This window comes from Accipiter gentilis, chromosome 1 (genome assembly GCF_929443795.1).
Source record: "Accipiter gentilis chromosome 1, bAccGen1.1, whole genome shotgun sequence".
In the NCBI taxonomy this organism is placed as follows: domain Eukaryota; kingdom Metazoa; phylum Chordata; class Aves; order Accipitriformes; family Accipitridae; genus Astur; species Astur gentilis.
In genome coordinates, this window is record NC_064880.1 from 36,541,305 (window position 1) to 36,560,015 (window position 18,711).

General features: G+C 38.7%; 1 protein-coding gene across 2 annotated transcripts in view; it reads left to right on the forward strand.

Moving 5' to 3' along the window:
* The first annotated feature begins 1,918 nt into the window (after positions 1-1,918).
* Positions 1,919-18,711, forward strand: part of ITGB6 (integrin subunit beta 6) — a 32,534-nt gene continuing 15,741 nt past the window's right edge. Inside the window, exons 1-9 of one of the 2 annotated variants that reach the window (XM_049799015.1) lie at positions 2,103-2,170; positions 2,621-2,697; positions 3,437-3,516; positions 6,270-6,474; positions 7,402-7,648; positions 8,525-8,690; positions 9,234-9,395; positions 10,143-10,238; positions 15,598-15,687. In XM_049799015.1, coding sequence (XP_049654972.1) covers positions 2,637-2,697; positions 3,437-3,516; positions 6,270-6,474; positions 7,402-7,648; positions 8,525-8,690; positions 9,234-9,395; positions 10,143-10,238; positions 15,598-15,687 — 1,107 coding nt within the window. In that variant the 5' untranslated portion in view covers positions 2,103-2,170; positions 2,621-2,636. Of the gene's footprint in view, positions 1,934-2,102; positions 2,171-2,620; positions 2,698-3,436; positions 3,517-6,269; positions 6,475-7,401; positions 7,649-8,524; positions 8,691-9,233; positions 9,396-10,142; positions 10,239-15,597; positions 15,688-18,711 lie in introns of those variants that run through there. The other variant, XM_049799023.1, reaches the window with a different exon arrangement.

Below are 18,711 nucleotides of genomic sequence, written 5' to 3' on the forward strand. Positions count from 1 at the left end.
TTTTTTTTTTCCCCTGTGTGTTTTTGTTGTTGTTTGTTCTGCTATTCTCTTTTCTTTCTCTGCTCTCTCCGGACAATCTGGGGAGGTCTGTTCTTAATAATTTGCAAAAACTTAGTTATTTTATTCAAGTAAGACCTTACTCAGATAGTCTTTGGCAGCCATCCCATTCAGAGGCAGGCACTTAGCCTCCAGTCATGCTGTCCTTGCCAACACCTATATAAAATATTACCACACAAGCAAATGGGGAGCTGATAATATCAAACAGAATTTGTAAGTTTTATGTAGGCTATATTATTCATTCTCTCTACACTAAAAAGTTTGATATCTTGAATCTAAGAGTAAGCATTTGCTAATTGCCAGCTGTTCAGCTGGCTGGTCCTTAATCTGGGCTGTTGCTGGTGTCTGATACACTTTGGTGGCTGAAGGACTGCCACCAAGTCCTTTGAGCACATGCTTTGAAGGGTTGATATATTACCAGGTGCTAGTTAGAGCTACAAAGTGACCTTCTACGTGGAAAGGGAAAGCACTGGCTTTTGGAGCTCCGCAAGGCTGTAAAGATAGCAACAATATTAAAGGACATGTACACAAATGTAAATTAAAAACAGGGAAATGAGATGTTTTGGATGGCACTTACAGGAGGATTTTTTTCTTAGTATGAGCAAACATTTTGAGTCCACTTCTTTGTGACCTTACGTAGTTACAGACAGTGTCCTCACAGAGTTGCGTCTTCACCAGCTGAGGGAACATAATCTAATCGATGCTTTTTTCATGCCACAGGAAATTGCTGTAGCTGAACAAATGCCTTACAAAGGACGCTCCGAGGTATAGAAAGCAGTCGAAGGAGACTTAGGAATGTTGTTGTAAATAGAAACATTAAGATGCGGTTCCACAGCAGCTTAAGCTGGGCTAAGTTCAGCCTAACGTATTCCCACCTTTCCTGCCAACTCTGCCTGTCTTTCCTCGGCACTCACTCCGGACTGGGCAGCCGCACAGTTCAAGGGATCCACCCAGGTGAAAAGTAGCCTGCCACCTTCCCCACAGAAGGGGACTGGGTTTTAACCGGACCAGTTTGAATCGGCTCCCTGTTTGTTTGGACATGAGTACTGGTAGGAGCGAAGGGGTGGGAACACAAGGGCAGAGCAAAGGTAGGCTTGACGTAATTCAGCTTGAGCTGCTATGAAACTACCCATAGACTGTGTAACTACTAGTAAAATCGGAAGCGCCTGTGAATATTTCCAGGCACTAGAACGAGATCGTCTTTGCTATTAAACTGTTAAAATGCTCCCTGGCATGAATTTGACCTCTTCCAATTAACACTCTCTGCAAACAATATCTGGACACAATTTGGTTGCTAGAGTGGTCCCAATAGGCAATTTGCAAGCATAAACTCCGGTCTTTCTGTGCCAGTTGGCCTCAATGCCCAGGAATGTTTCCAGGCATGTCGAGTTTAACTAGTATAGACCCATCCCTACCGTCACATCCTGCCCCAAGATTGCAGCTACCACCAGCCTGAAAAGGGAGGTCTGATCCTGCCAGTTCTCTTGGTGAGAGCAACCTAGTCCTTATCGGCTAACTTTGGTAGGATTTCTGACTGCAGAAAAAAAGGGTATGTGTTTTCAGGCCAGCAACACAACTGATGAAATTATAATTTTATGTTGCACTGTGTAGAGTCTGTTGCAAACCCTTATGATAAGAGAGGGCTTGTCCCCAACAAATAATTTTCAAAACAGACAATAGCAGAGCATAAAAGATCGGAAGAGATGAAATCTACAAATAAGAACTTTTATTTCCTTTTAATTAGGTTCTAAGAAATGCATATTTTGCCTTCATTCCAGGTTGGAGAGGGGGGGAAGAGGTACCGACGACTTGTTATATTGGTATAATATTTGGCTACTTATTACAGAGAGTTAAAGCTGACATGATTTTTTTCAAAGTCAGTTGCAGAACTGGGAGTGCAATTATTCCTACTTCTACACATTAAAAAAATGCACAACTGCAGCATTTCCTTTTCAGTTTGCAATGTTAATAAAATAAATGTATCTTGAATTGCTGAAGCCAGTTCCTTGATTATACTAAGTCACTGCTTTTTGGGTTTTTTTTCACAGTTGCCTTTACAAGTTTCCCTCCACATCAGGAAATCTGAAAAAATGGGATTTTTACATCTCTCCAGGTATAGTCACTTGGCAGTCGTAATGATCCATCTACCTAACACACTCCCTCAGGGAACAATTAAAGGCATTATTTTAGAGCAGCCTTTTAAGAGTTGCTGTAGATATGAAATCCCGCTCTCTTGGCTGGGTTGCTCTAGGACCCAGAGTGACTGGGATTGACAGAAATTTTCACCTGAATGAATTTTCCCCTTATACCTTATAAGGAGTCCAGGAAAACAAGGAAGTGATAACCATGTTCACGTTACTTTATGCACAGCTTGTTCTCTTTACCTGCCCAGGTAGCCCTTGTTTTCACTTTTACTCATGGTCTGTCCTGGTAGGGTTGAAGTTTCCTTGCAATCCGGTGTAGGTGACATCTGAAAACATACCCTCCAGGAATGTATGATTTTTACAACATTCTACCTTTACGCGGATGATAATTAACACGCTAATATTTTTTTGTCACGCAGCCAGCACTGAAAACGAATGGGGATTGAATTGCTTTGCCTCTGTTTCCTCTTTCTGCAAAGAAATAACTATGTGCAAGGTAAGGGTCGGGGTAGGGAGATCCATTTCAAAACCATTTTTGCATTGTTTCTTGCCTGAAGTTGACATGAAATAGCTTTCTGTCTTCTGTATTTAATCATTCCTTTCTGTCTGATGACTTTGGGTTTTTTTGACAGACTGCTGTAGGGCTACCCTGCAAATTCATGTAAGATTCATGTGGTCATTACATAGCACAACATGTATGAGAGAAGTGGGCGTTTGAGCAATTTTGATTATACTAATCACTGTTTGATCTGCTCAGAAACTTAATACTATACATGTGACTGAGTATTTTGCTGGTACTTGCACAATAAATTAAAATCATATCAAGTATCTATAGACCTGAGTGAAGCAATTTTAAGCATATAGAGTGAACATAAATCTGTTATTTTAATATCCCTGATTATGTTGGAAATGTCTTACCTGCACCATACCAGAAACACACGTAACACTTTATCAGGTGCGCTGGAGAAAACAAGTAACATGTTCTCAGTGAATGCCATCCATAAAGCATGCAAAAGTAAGTATGTTAATTGCCAGCAACTGTGGGATTTGAATTTTATTAGAGAGTTAATCTTCTACCAGTAGAAATACCATTATGAAGGAATTCTAGCAATAATCCTAAATATGGCTAAATGTGTGCATTTTTCACCTCCAACATTCTCTAAATGACAAGATTCTTCATAAATTGAATGATTAAACACATTATTAATAGTCTTTTATCTTGGATTTAAATTTAGGGACCTGTTCTCAGGAAAGTGCAGTGACTTGTGAAGACTGTTTGCTTTCCGGACCACACTGCGCTTGGTGTTTTCAAGAGGTAGAGTAAATGATAAAAAAAAAAATTTCAAAGTAAGACCTGAAGTGTTTGTAGTAGCTCTGAGTGATGAAGTATTGACTTAATTGGGTCAGCCCGTGGTTTTGTAATGCATGCAGCGCTTAGTGAAGCCTTCCTGGGAATCAAAAGTGGAATTCAAGCTAGACTATATTATTCATCGTTGTTTTTTAAAAAACCAATCTTCCTCATGTAAGGCAGTGTTATTAGAGGGGCTCAGGTCATCAGCCTGAGGGCTGACTCGCCCACAGCGTTGATGATGAAGCACCAGACATCGAGTCAGAGACCAGACTGCATCTTACATATTACACGCCAAGCCAGACAGTGTAAACAGAAGGTGCACTAATCAGTTTGCATATACAAATGGTTAATCTGTGTTTGATTTTAAGTATGATGATAGTGTCAGTTTTATAATTTGTATGATATAGATGTGTTTGGGCTAAAACATTGGGCTTAAAAAAAAAAAATCTGGATTTGTTTCCTATATATCTGTTGCAGACTTTCTGTGTAACCATGGGCAAGTCACTTAAGGTCCCTGCTTTTAAAACTTTCACCGGTAAATGATGCTAAATAATATCTCCCTACTTCACAGTAAATATTCTAGCTCTTAGTTCATTTATGTTAGCAAGATAGTCAGCTATCACAATTAAAAACTTGACAGAAATAATAGAGAAATAAAATAAGTCTTTTTCATGATAGTTTCTGATTTACACCTTTGCTGTTAAAAGTATTTCTTGCTTTTTTGAATAGCAAAATGATACCTAAGATGGGACTAACATGCTGCTTTATGAAGTAGCTGACAAAGACCAAACAGCACTTTTTTTAAAAAATAAGTTTGCTAAAAATAATATAGCAGTTTGCCAAAAATGTTACTATGGGAAGAAAACCCCACCCATATTAGTGTGTTTGCAGTAGTTTTTATGTTTGTACTTAACAACCAAAACAGGATTTTCTTGAAATGAAATTTGATCATGTAATTTTAACTACTGCCATGTATTTTCAGAAAGCAAAAATGAAACACAATTTATTGATTTTAAAAAAAACCACACAAAACAAACAGCTGTGGAACTATTGAAAACTTCAGAGTAGTAAAAATGATTTTTTTTCTTTGTTCAGAGGCTAATTCACTTGTTTGCTACAGAACAATACATCAAGATTGTAAAAGATGCAGGAGCTTTAGTGTCAGAATAAACACAAGTGCCTCCAAAGAAACCACTGTTTTCTGTAGGATAAAGACACAACTTGTAATTGTATTTGAAATATGAGTTTGCCTCTTCACACATGTTTTGAAAAGCCAGCGACTCAAAGTGTGTAACTAAAGGAGATGATATGGATCTCCCTGTGAAAGTTTTATAATGGTACATGATCTTTATGCACACTGTATTCAAGAGGCAGTTGGCGAGAGCTTCGCCTGAGCAAAGACATCAGATTTGGTCTGAAGAATAATAAACCACTGTTCCCATCAGGTGTCTCAACATTGCTTCCACTAAACTGCATAAAATCGCTGATAGCTTTCAGGCATGAAGGGTGACATTTTGGCAGAAAGAAGGGTCCCAATTCTGGTCTTAATAGGTTTAAAGTAAATCTGGTTTGTTTTGGATGGAAACTTTTTCAGTGACTGGATTCAGAGAATATTTGTGGCTTAATGGCTGAACCCCAGGATGCTTGTCCAAATCCAGGAGAAACGGGCAGCCCTGTGATATGGGCCCATGACCATCAGCCAGGAATTGAATGTTTCGGTGCCTGTTCTGCCAGGCATTGCCCAGGTTTTGGTGAAAAGGTCTTGCAGGCCAGAGCAGTTTCCAGTTCAGGAGGCAGCTGCCTGATTTTGAGGATCTAAACTCTAGACATAGCTCTAGGAAATGGCAATAAGGCACAGCAGCCTCTTTGTAAAACTAACCATTAACTTCACCGCTTACGGGGGGATAGTACCTACCCTGCATCAGTGTTGTGGAAAGGAATGCATATCAAGTGCTTTGAATGAGTAACAAAAACAAACTGCAAGCTATCCAACTGATACTGATAGGCTTGTGATGTCCTCTGGGTGGGAGAAGGTCAAGTAGGACACTGGGACAAACATAAGCAGAAAGATATGGGCATGCCAGGAGCCCCACCAGTGCTGGGGACCGAGGGAGGGAGGCTGGGGTGCTTGCTGGGCACCAGGCAGAGTAACAAGGAGTTGCTACCTGCTTCAGGGAACACATTAAATAAGCGTTGAGGAGAAAGAGTAGGTCAGAAAAAAGCAGTGAACACTGGGTACCGCACCATCAGTTTGTCACAAAATTTGTAGGAGTTCGTTATCTACGAGACCTCTTCTGTTGTTAAATGATGTTGTCCCATCAGCAGTTCAAAACTGTTTAGGAAAGATTGACGAATTTGTGGCATAATCCTGTAATAGAAAAACCAGGGGCTCGCTCATAAGGGTTTTGTGTTATCATTCCCAGTACTGCGAGAAGCCAAATGCAGTGAGTGGCACAATTCCCATTCCCCAACAATAGAGCAGTTTCTCCCAGGATACCAAATCGGTGTAAGTTACGTTAATTATACACCTGTGTGACATGATCCATGAAGGGCAAATTTAGATTTCTGTGCCTCCTAGATCTCTTTCTGCACTAGTTTGCACTAACTTGCACCTTTGTTTCTGTTCCCTGCATGGGATTGACCTTTCATCAGCCAGATGCTGGTGGCTGGTCAGTAAATACATTTAACTCATCCCTTCCTTCTCCCGTTTGCTTTAGAATTACACAGACTCGGCTGGAATTCATGGGAGGTGTGATACCCCAGAAAACCTTTTGTCAAAAGGATGCCAGTGGAATTTGATTGAATTTCCCATTTCAGAAGTAGAAATTCACAGAAATGAGCCCCTAACACTAGTGACCCAGAAGAACAATTCTGATGTCACACAGATTTCTCCGCAAAAATTAACTCTAAGGCTGCGACCAGGTAAGACACTCAGTTCATAGATGTGGGGATATTTTTTTTCAGCCAATTTGATATACTGTAGCTTCTCAGACTGAATGGTCTAAAAAAATCTTAATAGAATAAAGATAAAAAAACCTGTGTTGCGTCCAAAATTATTTGTTGACGCATCAGATGAAAACTAGGTTTGACTGAGTTCAAAATACTTTCAGAAGGGCAGGGTACATCATAAAAGTAAGGATATATTTTTTTAGTTCTTTTATTCTCTTGCCATTGAGGTGGTAGGGAGAGAATGGAAACCCCTCTTACCTCCCCAGCCCTGCTCCTGTGCCTCTCCCCTGCAGGTCTGGCAAGCAGCGTATCTCAGAGGCAGCATAAAATCTTGCTTTGAGGATTTACGAGGTACCAGTGACATTTATGGAAACACTCCAGACTTACTTTGAGGTCCTTGAGATATGAATTTTTCCTGGAGAAAATTTGGAATAAAGAAGCGTACGAGACCCCCAGTTAGGTCATATTGTTGTTGGAACTGAGAATAAAACCTGTGTGTACACTCTGGTTTTCTTTAAATTTCTAAAGTACATGGTATGTCCCATAAGTTCTACCTTTAGTTTTAATTAGCTTCATATCTAAATTTTCTAAAGCTGCATATTGCTGAAATGAATTTATCATATTTTTTCAAATGATAGCAATCAGTTGTAACTCTCTGTTTGTGGCTCTACTGAAGAATAGTTTAGAAAAGAACAACTAGAACTGCTTTTAATCTTTCAAAATCTCTGTTTGAGATTTTTGTTGACAGAGATTTTCTGAAGTTATTTTGTTAATTCTACTGGTGAATTAAAATATGAGATAATTTTCACCATATATGTAAGTTTATGAGGAGATTGGCATTACTCATAACTTCTGTGTAGAAGTGCTAATATGTATCCCATTTTCCCATGACCTTAATAGGACATGAAGAAACAATACAGATCAAGGTCCGCCAAACTGAAGATTACCCAATTGATCTCTATTACCTCATGGATCTTTCTGCCTCCATGGATGATGATCTGAATACAATCAAAGAACTGGGTTCAACTCTTTCTAAAGAAATGTCAAAACTGACAAGCAACTTCAGACTGGGGTTTGGATCTTTTGTTGAAAAACCAGTTTCACCATTCATCAAAACTACAGCTGCAGAAATAAACAACCCTTGCAGGTAGGCAGGGAAAGTACGTACATCTGCCTGCATGCCAGCATTAAATCATAATATTAATCTTTAGGATAAAATTCAATTCAGCAGCCTCACTGGAACCTCTGCCCTCTTCCAGCTGTGAATGAGTCAGGCTGGGAAACAGGATATGTTTCTTTTGGTTTTGCACTCTGATCATGATTCTGTTGAGTCTTATGTTATCTGGAGAGAGGAATCTGGGAGTGATTAATTTTTTAGCTTTTGCTGCTAATTACAAATGTGCTTAAGGGGTTAACAGGCATGCAGCATAATTATGTATTTTTCTTTAATTTGCTAGAATATACATATACATATATATAAGAATTTTATGACATTGCTATACTAAGCAGGTGCAAACTCAAACCCAACACAGAATAGCAGTTTCGTTTACCGATCAGTGCTGTCTTCCTGGTATTTTTTTCTCCCTTAAGGTCTAGCAGTATCCCCCAAACCCAGGCTGCCCTAGCCCTTTCCTAACCGACGTGGAGGAGAAGCTGTGCTCTGCAGCCTGAAGCAGGACTGCAGCAGCTTGGTGGTGCTCTCTGAATGTCATTAAGGGACTACAGATCTTAATGTGCTTCTGAGTATGAAAACAAGGCGCAGCAGGGAGCACCGCAAGGACTGCACGTTGTTAACCGGCTGAATTAATCTGCTCTAGGAGGCGTTTCCCAGGCTTTACACAGATGTGTTTGCGTTGCCCACCTCACTGGATGCTCTTTGATTATCTTACATTTTTCACTACATCTGTCTCAGACACAGAAGAGAGATACATAACCAAAAGCGAATCCAGGCAGGCCTGCAAAGTTGCCATTGTAGTGATTTTTCATTCTGTATTATCCATAAACTGTCTCACTTATCTTGTAGAAGTGTACCATACGAGTGCTTACCCACCTTTGGATACAAACATGTTTTGCCACTAACAAATGATGCTGAAAAATTCAATGAAATTGTGAAAGGACAGCGAATCTCTGCTAATATAGACACTCCAGAGGGAGGATTCGATGCAATTATGCAGGCAGCTGTTTGCAAGGTACTTGAAACTTCTAGGTATAAAATTAATTATTCTGTATATTTACCATTTCTAGTGTTATATGGTTGTATTTCAAAGCAGCAGATCATTATTTTTCAAGATTTTTTTTAATGCAGTCCAAGAGCCTCATTAGATTTGTGTGAAAATACTTTTGGCTGTATCAAGTAAAACATGCATATTGCAGTATTTTAGTGTTTCTTCTAATTGCCAGGGATAGAAAAAACCCAACTGTATAATTACTGGGTCTGTTTTCTTGATTGTTTTTTTCTTTAAATATTTTTCTATTAACTGTGTTTAGAGTAGTGAGCAGATTGACATGAACATGGCCAGCCCATGTTATTAAACACAGGAATGGGGAGACCAAATGTTAGCCAAAGACAATGCAATGAACATCATCTCTTAAGAGATGTTGTGATGTTTTTGACACTCCCTTGAAAATTATTCCCTTCATTTATTTTGAGGTGCTGCTCTCCAAATCTTTTGCTGCTTTTCTGTACTGTAAGTGCAATACAGCCTGCTAAACTAATGTATTTTAAATGACAGGAAAAAATTGGATGGAGGAATGATTCTCTACATTTGCTGGTGTTTGTGAGTGATGCGGATTCCCATTTTGGGATGGACAGTAAACTGGCAGGGATTGTTATTCCTAATGATGGCAACTGTCATTTGGACCACAATAATGAATATTCCATGTCAACTGTTCTGGTAATTTACTATGAATTTTGTACAACTCTCGCATTCTGGAAATTTAAAGACTAACATGAGCAACTTAGAAAATGAATGAAAGTATACCTTTATCACTGAAATGTGTGAAAGTTGGGGAATCCAGATACTTCATGTAATCTATTTGATTTGTAATTGCACATTTCAATAAAAAGAGAACAGTGTGTTACTATGGAGTTAGGACAGATTATAACTAGGAAAAAAGAAAGCACAGATCTTATTCCTGCTAACCAGAAAACACATAGAACGGGACTGACTAGTATTTCCTCCCTTTCCCTGTAAGGGTATGAATTCAGGAGGAGTTCAGGAATTTGTAGGACACTGTTTGTGTAGGAGAACTTACTAGCTTAAGATTCAGTGTTCAAAAATACCGAATATATATGCTATGGTGTTCAGTGTAGGACAAATACCCAGTTGCTCTGGTGCAGTGTTATTCTTTGGATTATATATATGTGTATATATATATATATATATCTCACAGATGCTACTGAGCCAAGTGTCCTGGTATGGAGGCTGGCACTGTACAGTTCTCAGAGGGGTTTCCTTAAAAACAACACGAGGAAATTATATACACTATCTTTTATTTTGTATAAATGTAGTGCCTAATTATACTCTACAGAGAATGCAGTGTTAATTATGATTATTTGGATGTGCGTTTCATGGGAGATAATTAGCAACTGGTTGCACACGAAAAATGGATTGATATGGCTCTCTTCTGTTTGCTTGCAGGAGTATCCCACAATTGGACAATTAATTGACAAACTTGTGCAAAACAATGTTCTATTAATTTTTGCTGTAACGAATGAGCAAGTTCACATATATGAGGTGAGCAAACTAAAATGTTCAGTTCACCACTACTTGTTTTAAAGTTCACAACTTCTCACAGCTGATACAGTAATTCTAGTACTAAGGACTGAATTCTGCAAGATATTTATGTAATAAAAATAGCTGGGAAGTTATATATCAGAGGAAGTCTCTTTTACTTAGGAAGAGCTTCTTCATGTATTGATTTTGATGTTCTTGGGTAGCTCTTAAATTTGATTTCAAGTTGAATCACACTAATATTTTAAGTCAAGGATCGTCAAACTAAGCATTGCTAAACTATTAAACGTAATCACTATGATTAGCCTTTTTGTATTTTATAAGGCTAGAGAAGGACAGTTGAACCTTTTCTTACTTTTATAAGACAAGAATACCTTATGAAAAATACAGTTGTCTTCATGCTCAACTCTGAGATCATGGGGGTTGTTTTTTTCAGCTGACCTGAGAGTTTTATTCATTTTTTCTTTGTTTCTATGTCTTTTTCCAGTGAGACAAATAGGAAACTAGCAACAAGATTAAAAACACAAGTCATGATGGACAAAGTCCTCTTCCCTCATGTATCATTCCTCACGTCTGCTGAGGGAAAACACTTCATTACAGGAATTTTTGACATTAGGACTCGCAGATCCTGCTCTGTGAAGTCATTTCCTGCTCTGTGAAGTCATGCCATGGGAAGTGGGAGCCAGGAGAGAGGGGACAGCAGAGGAGAGTGGTTGTGGATATGCAAAATCCATATTATTAATAAATTGAGTATCATTCATACCTGCAGCTCCATCAGTCACCTGTGCAGGCACCTGTTTTCATGCTCCACAGATAAAAGCCCTCCTGAAGCCCTGTGCTGCTTTTGGCCTGTTGGATCTTCCAGCTGTGAGCTGAGGCAAAGCCACCAGCAGCTGCTTAACTGCTTTTTGCAGTGAACATGAGCAAAAGCCCTCTGAGATAAAATAAGAAGGATATTGGCAATTCTTATGTCCTTTTCTGTCCAGCCCTGCTGCTGGGAAGAAATCTTCACATACAAAAAGAAGTTCTGGACAAGAATTCAGTGAGGATAATAGGAGGTTTTTCAGCCTAGGTTTGGCTGCCTGGCCACATGCTGCTGCATGAAGGGGGACAAGGGGAGAGAAACTGTGCCTCCAAATTTATTCAGTCTGGTTGACAGGGAGTCAATAAGTGTGATCCCCCTGATACAATACGCTTGGCTTTTCAAAGGAAAAACCTTCGCACAGCATTCCTCATTAAAAGCCAAAAGTAAAGGACTAAGAAGAAAGGTGCTCCTCTGGTGTGATAACCACATAGAAAATAGGAAAGAAAGAGTAGGGGAAAAGGTCCTATGCTGCAGCAGAGAGAGCAGATGGGTCCCTGAGGTACTCACCGGTGTGACAGTTTTCTATTTCTATCCTGTGAGTAACCCAGGGAAGATGCCCCAGTGCTTCTGCAACCGATTCCAGTTGTAGAGGTGTCTCGAGTAAGACTAATACTCCAGGTGTTTGACAAAAGTTACGAGTCACATCCTTCATAAACTGATTCTCAGCTTACAGTCTTGACAAGGGAGGAAACACTCTGCATCTTGGAGCACTGACTGCCTGGCTTTTAAAAGACTGTATTGAATACTGAGCTGAAGCGTGAAAATTTAGAAAATTACAAATGCAGTGGGATGCTATAGTCATAGCACAGATTAGTTAAAATTTGTACCTTAAAAAACTTCTACTAAATCTTATTATTACTCAACAATTTCTTAGTAGGGGCCCGATTAATGACTGTAGCTGTTCTAGGGGCTGTTCTAGGAGGTAGTTTGGAAGTATGTCTTTGATTTACAGAGCCTTATTTTGTCCAAAGAAACTTTTCTTTTACTGATGGCATTATATTTTCCCTTTGAAATTGCTGGTGGTCACTCTCAGAGTTGGCCAACAGTGTTCTTATTGGGGGGGTTCTATTTCAGTATCCCTGTGTCAGTGTTATACCAGTATCAAAGTTATCAAGTGGCACCCTTTGTTCACTGGGAACACTAAATGAAGATTTATAGCTAACAGAAAATGCAAACCATTGTTAACCCAACAGGGGGAATGGTTTGTTCTTGTTACTTTCTTTGTTAGGAAAAAAAGTGCATCTTCTATCTTGTAGGGTATATAGTAATACCATTCAATATATTCTATCTGCTGCTTTCATCTTTTAATACTGCTTTCTGTCACTTATGTGGATAGGTATAGTTGTTATGGTCTGCTTTCTGTCCTGCAGGTGATGTGGAAAATCAGTCACAGCAAGTACAAAAATCGTATATAAGTCTCACAGTGCAGTTTTTCTACACTACAGTGTGCTTTCAAGGGTATATGTAGGACCTGCAAACAGGACAATAGTGTCATGTTTTCATCTGTGTGATTCAAAGTTGTGATATAAATGTAAATAACCAGGTGTCCATGCTTAAGTATGTAAAAAGAACAAAGCAAGACAATGAGAGTTATTCTTGTGTTAAGGCCACTGCTCAGGTAGCCTGGAAGAGCTGGGAGAGGACCCTAAACTGGCACTTGAGCATCACCATTAAACCACTCTCGTCTTGGTGTTTTACTTCTTTTTAAAAGCCTCAGTAATGGAGATTCTGCAATATCTCCCTCAGAAAACCCTCCCAAACTTAATTATCCTTTGAGGTGGAAAGCCGCTCCCCAAATATCTCATCTTAAATCTACTTGAACTCAGCATCTAATTATATCAGACCCCAAAATTGACTATTGCTATTTATAATTCACTTCTTGGGGACAAACATACGTTAAAATGACTGTGAGGACTTAGGAAGCACCTCTTTAAATAGACTTGATAGATTCCATTACTCTTAAGTGCAGTGTTCAGACTGTCAAATATATATTTTATATTTCTAGCCCTGTATAATCCCCAACAATTTAGCCCCAAATAATTCAGTCATTTAATATTCTTGATCCTCTTCAACAGAATTTTCAGTTTATCCACTTACATGTATGTGTATTATTATCTAACACAAATATTACAGATTGCGCAAGCACAGATTACATATGCTTGTAAAGTTTTGATCCTTCCATGCAACCAAACAGCTACTGCGCAGCAATCTAAACGAGGGGGAAGGTTTAGGCCTGGTGGTCTCCCTGACCACAAGAACTTTAAAAGCAGTCAGGTGGAAACATTTGTAAGACCACTCAAAATTAAATGCAAGAGAGGAGAGGAATTTCCTTACATGGAGCCCTGATTATCTGAGATTATTTATTAAAAGGGCTATTTTTCTCCCCCCAAAAGGCCTTTTAAAATATATTCATATATGTCTAGCTTTTTACATCATTAGTGTCAGCTGACTCTTACCAAAGCAGCAGGGAATGTTACTATTCTAGAAAAGCTATTAACTCAAAAAGTGTCCGTGAATATTGCAATAAGAATGATATTTTGACAAACTGTATAAATCTTATTTTGGTATAAAAGAAAACACCGGTTTTTAAGGTTTCATGAAGTAGTTGTTATTATTGTTGATATTTTTTTTTCAAGCAGAATTCTTTAAAAATGTATTCAAACTTAGATAAGGGAAAAGTATCCCTCTTTAACCCTGACTAGGCAGTGCTTCTTTGGAAACAGAAATCGCTCTTTTTTCGACAAATTATTTCTTTTTATATCACAGGAGAATACAGCTTGAAAATTGTTTTTTCAGACTGCATTTCAGTGCTGAAAATTGAACTAAAAATACTCCAGTCTCCACATTTGTACAGAATTTCAAATTATTTTTATAAATTTGGCATAGTACACTATTTATGATGAAAATTCTTCTATCATCTACACTGCTAAAAGTTAGACATAACCTCACTGAACTCATATATAATTGTCAGATTTCACTAAAATGAATCAGAGTATCTCTATAAAATGGCAGTTCACCTTTTAATGAATATTTGCTAAAAGACTAAATTCCATGACATCCTTTGGATGTTTTACAATACTAGCACTCCAAAACCACCAGGCTGCCTCACCTGGTTAATGGTTAAACAGAAATATTTGCTAAAAGGTAGGATTTAACCAATGGCCTGGAGATATACACTTAGACTGCAACGTCATCCTTGTATCACCATGCAGAAAATTTTTGTTCAAAGAGGAAAGATAAAACGAAGTCTTCAGAACGGTATATCCCTGCTGTTTGTTTTGCATACCACAGATTAAAGGGTACTATACTTTAAATTCCAGGTTTATCGTCTTTTCTTATAATTATCTCCCAAAAGGTCCACGTGTACGAAATGCAGAGTTTCAATATTCTAAGAATCCTTGAGAAAGCACTAATCACAGGAGGAGTCAGGAATGCAAAGTCACCAGCTGTAACATAAAATGCAGTTAATCCCACTGATTTACAATAGCACTTTAGAAATCTAATGAATGATAAGCGTTCCATACATAATATATAAAGTAATCACAGGGCTTTTGGAGATGTGAAGTACAAGAGGGATATAAGGGTATCAAATTATCCATGTTTATTAATAGCTCTCTGGAATTCTTTTTTAATTAAAATAACAGCATTGATATGATAAACTGCAAAAGAAAATGAATGCTACAATGTGGTTTTTTAATGATGAACACTTGCTATTTTCCAAAGGCATGGGTACAAGCAAGAGAAGTTCATGTAGTTAACAATCAGGCAAGATAAATTTGAATTAAACATCTTTAAAATCTAGCTGCTAGATGTCATGTTAGTCTCACAATGCAATTTAATTCAAAAACAAAAGAAAAATTATCACTGAAATAAATTGTTAAATGGGCACTATATTATTAACATAAAATCAACATACAATCAATTGTAGCCACAGACCACTGGAATACATGTGGGGTGTTACATCAAACATAAACTAGCAGCAGTTTTTTAAGGGCCTTTGTTCAAAGTTCTTGTAGCCCTTAGTTTAAACTTCTTAACTTCTGTGCCCTCACTAATTGGAATTCAGAATGCTCAGTTGCTACTGCTGTTATTGAATGTAGAGTCTAAGACTCTCAAATAGTACAGCAGCAGTAGAGCAGCTGAATCTGGTTTTGGTTATTTTTATTAGAGAAAAACACAACCGTTGAGAGAATATATCTTCCTTCTAAATTTGAAAAATTAGTGCTGAAAAATACTATAGTATGAAACTTCCAAGCACACAGAGGTGATTTAGCAACATATGTCCCATTAATTATCAGTGAAATTAGCACTTTTCATAGGACTTTTTCAATAAGGTGTGTGTTATTGAGTCTGCAAGAGTCCTTGAAAATGTCACTATTATTTATTTTAGTTGGCTTCAATGTATTTTGTTTTTTTCCAGATGGTAGCTTCTTGTCACATAGTCTTTTTTTTTTTTTTTTTTTTTTTTTTCGCTTTAAATTCCTTTTATACTTTCAGAACTATGCAAAGCTTATTCCTGGAGCTACTGTTGGACGACTGCAGAGGGATTCTGGAAATATTCTCCAGTTGATCATTGCTGCATATCAGGTAAGATGGTTATAATGTGTTTTCTTCCAGCATGTCTGTATTTTCAAAATTAGATTGCAATTTGGTAAAAACAAGTGTCTTTGATTCTTTTGATGCACTGATTACAAGAACATCCTTTTTTATGCTTAGGTACTGACCTTAACAGGAAAAGTTCTGTTCCCTCTGAGGATTAAGTGAGCACAGAAACAAAATTCCTATAACCTTTTGTCATTCCTTAGTGCTGCTGGAATGCTAAATTCACAGCAGTGTCTCATCTGTCTTGCTTTCTTCATAGTCCTGTATTTCACACCTACTCTTAAGCCTTCTTTAATATAGATGTTCAGGTCTCCCAGTTCAATACCTTGACAGGGACTCAACTCTCTTCCCATCGGTAGTTGTCACCACAGCAGATGTACAATCGCTGCAGGAATATCTGGGGGGAAAAGCACTATCCTGTACTCAGTGCTCTTCTCTGCTTTAGCAATTTGTTGCTGCCCCTGTGAGGCTGTTCTGAGGTTTTTAAAAAGCATAACACAGGAGCCAAAATGGGTTTGTTTAGATAATACCAAGACTTGAATGTGTTTGTTTAGATAATACCAAGAAATACTGTAAAGTTGACGGGAACATAAACACAGCACTGCTCTTCAGCGATTTGTTTGTAAAATGCATCCTGGCTGCCTGGTTCTCTTCTGTCAGGGGAATGTTTTTAGACAGCTTTACATGTCTTTACACAGATATCTTAATTTACATATATGCTAATATACCATAGATTTCTCTCTTCCATCTCAGTCCCTTTTTATTAAAAACCTGCTCTACCAGTTGGCTACAATGCCAAATAACTCTTTGCAAATAGCTTCTGTTTCTTTCCTTATTTTTTTTCCTGCTCTTCCTCCTATCACCTGAATGAGAGGATCATCATTATGCCCAAAATTATTTTGGTCTTGATGATAGGAAGGCAAACAAAATTCTTCTAACTCTTATAAAAGCAATACAATTGGTGAGTTATGATTTTTTGAATTAAATACAAAATACCGGAAGATTCTCTGTCCTATGGAAAATTTAATAAGCCGAGAACTTTAAGGTTAATCTTGGGAGTCTACAAACTGTAATAAATATGGGGGAAATCTTTACATGGGCAAAGCTAGTGCTGAACATCCAGGATATCAGTTCTGGAGCCCTACCTGTTGTTAGCCACAGCTGGTTCCTATCAGGATTTCCTGAGGCTGGCACTCTAACATATAGACAGAAGTTCCTGCATTTAACAGCTGAAATACCATTTTGTTGTCCAGTAAGTAATGGAAAAACATAAAATAGTTGTCCCGGTGCTGTGTCCTGATGCCTTTGCTATAACATTGTGTTAAGCGCAGAATGGTGCTTCCTCTAATTGCCATGTCATGGCACCTTCTGCCTTGCTGGAACTTTGGAAAGGTGAAGAGTGCATCCTTGCCTGTCTGCTTATGTAGCTATTGCCCATGATTATTTTTTTTCTACTCTCCTTTTTGAACCTGCTGATGTCTTCAGTCCCCATTGCCTTCTGCGGCAAAAAGGAGTTTAGCTGCACTGCATCAAGATGCATTTTTCTTTTTTCCCATTTTAAACTACTCCCTATGCTTTAAAGTTTCACTGAGCGCACCTTTGTTCTGGTGTTGCAGGGTTTGCTGAATAACAGCTCTGCATATCACCTTATCACCTTATCATGTTTTTACAATTTCATAATATTTTGTGACTGAGACACCGTCTACCTCCCAATCTTCTCTCCAAATTGGACAGTCCCAGCCTTTTTAGTCTCTCCTTGGTTGCTCCATCCCCTTGGTAACTTTAGGTGACCTCTTTATGCTCCCTGACTCCAATGAGTCCTTCCCGAGATGTGGAGTCCAGAAGAGCTTGCAGTACGCGAGACGGGGCACACTAAGGTTTATACAGAGGCAAAATGATGCCTTCTGCCCTGTTCTCAGCATCCTTGCTTGTGCCGGCCAGAACGTCGTTGGCGTTTTAGCCGCTGCATGCTTTGAGCAGATCATCTCCCAGTGCTGTCAGTGGTGGCCTTGGTGTGGCTCCTGAGTTGGTTTGGCTGGTCCTGGTTTCATCCGCCCTGTGGGCAGGGATTGGAGGGGGTCCTGAGCTCGGTGCCCGCTCCCTCCTGCAGCGGCAGGAGCAGCGCTCCTGTCTTCGGGCCAGAACTCCTCATGTCCTCGTTCGGGTACCGCATGCCTCTACCATGTGCCAGAGTTGCTCATAGGTTCTGAAAATCCCACATACGTTACAAGGTGTACAAAGTGTACAAGTAGCAACATGTCACACTCAGAATTTCCCGGAGCCCATTTTATTACACGTAACCTTAAAGGTTAACAATCTTGTTGCTTCACGATTGAAAATCCCCCAAGCAGGAAACACTGAAAGCCACCTTATTTAACGTAAGTGAAGACGTCTGAATTTTTTTGGACTGGGAAGGGGGAAATGAGGGTAGACCTACGGTTAAAAATCACATGCAAAACAGGAGATCTAATTCCATGATTGTCACAGACTTTTCATGATAATCTCAGCAGTGTAATTCAATGCCTGGTGTCTCTGTTTCTTTACCTACAAAAAAGACTAAATAACTATTTGCCCCCCCCCCCCCCCCCCCCCCGAGTAGAGTTAGTTAGGCTAAATCTTTTAACTCTTTTAAAGTGCTTTTGAGTCTTTGCTTGCTGTACAAACACAAGGTTTGCTAATACCATTCACCATGTGTTGCTATGCAAAAGCTTCAGAATGGAAGTAAGCAACTTAAGAAAGTCTGAGCTGTCAAAATATTTGTTACAAGGAGTTCTCGTGTTCTTTCCAAGTATGACTCATTTTTTTCTGTAAGCATATTTCTGCCTGCTTTGTTTAACACTGAATTCTGCATAACTTTGGATTGCAGAGCTGTAGGCTACAATGCTTTGTGACAGATATCAGGCCATTTGATTAAAGTCATTCCAGGATTTTAAAATTTCAGAAAAATTCCACTCTTTTTTTTTTTTTTTCAGTGCTTGGTCCTTTCACTTACAGGAAAATAAGAATAAA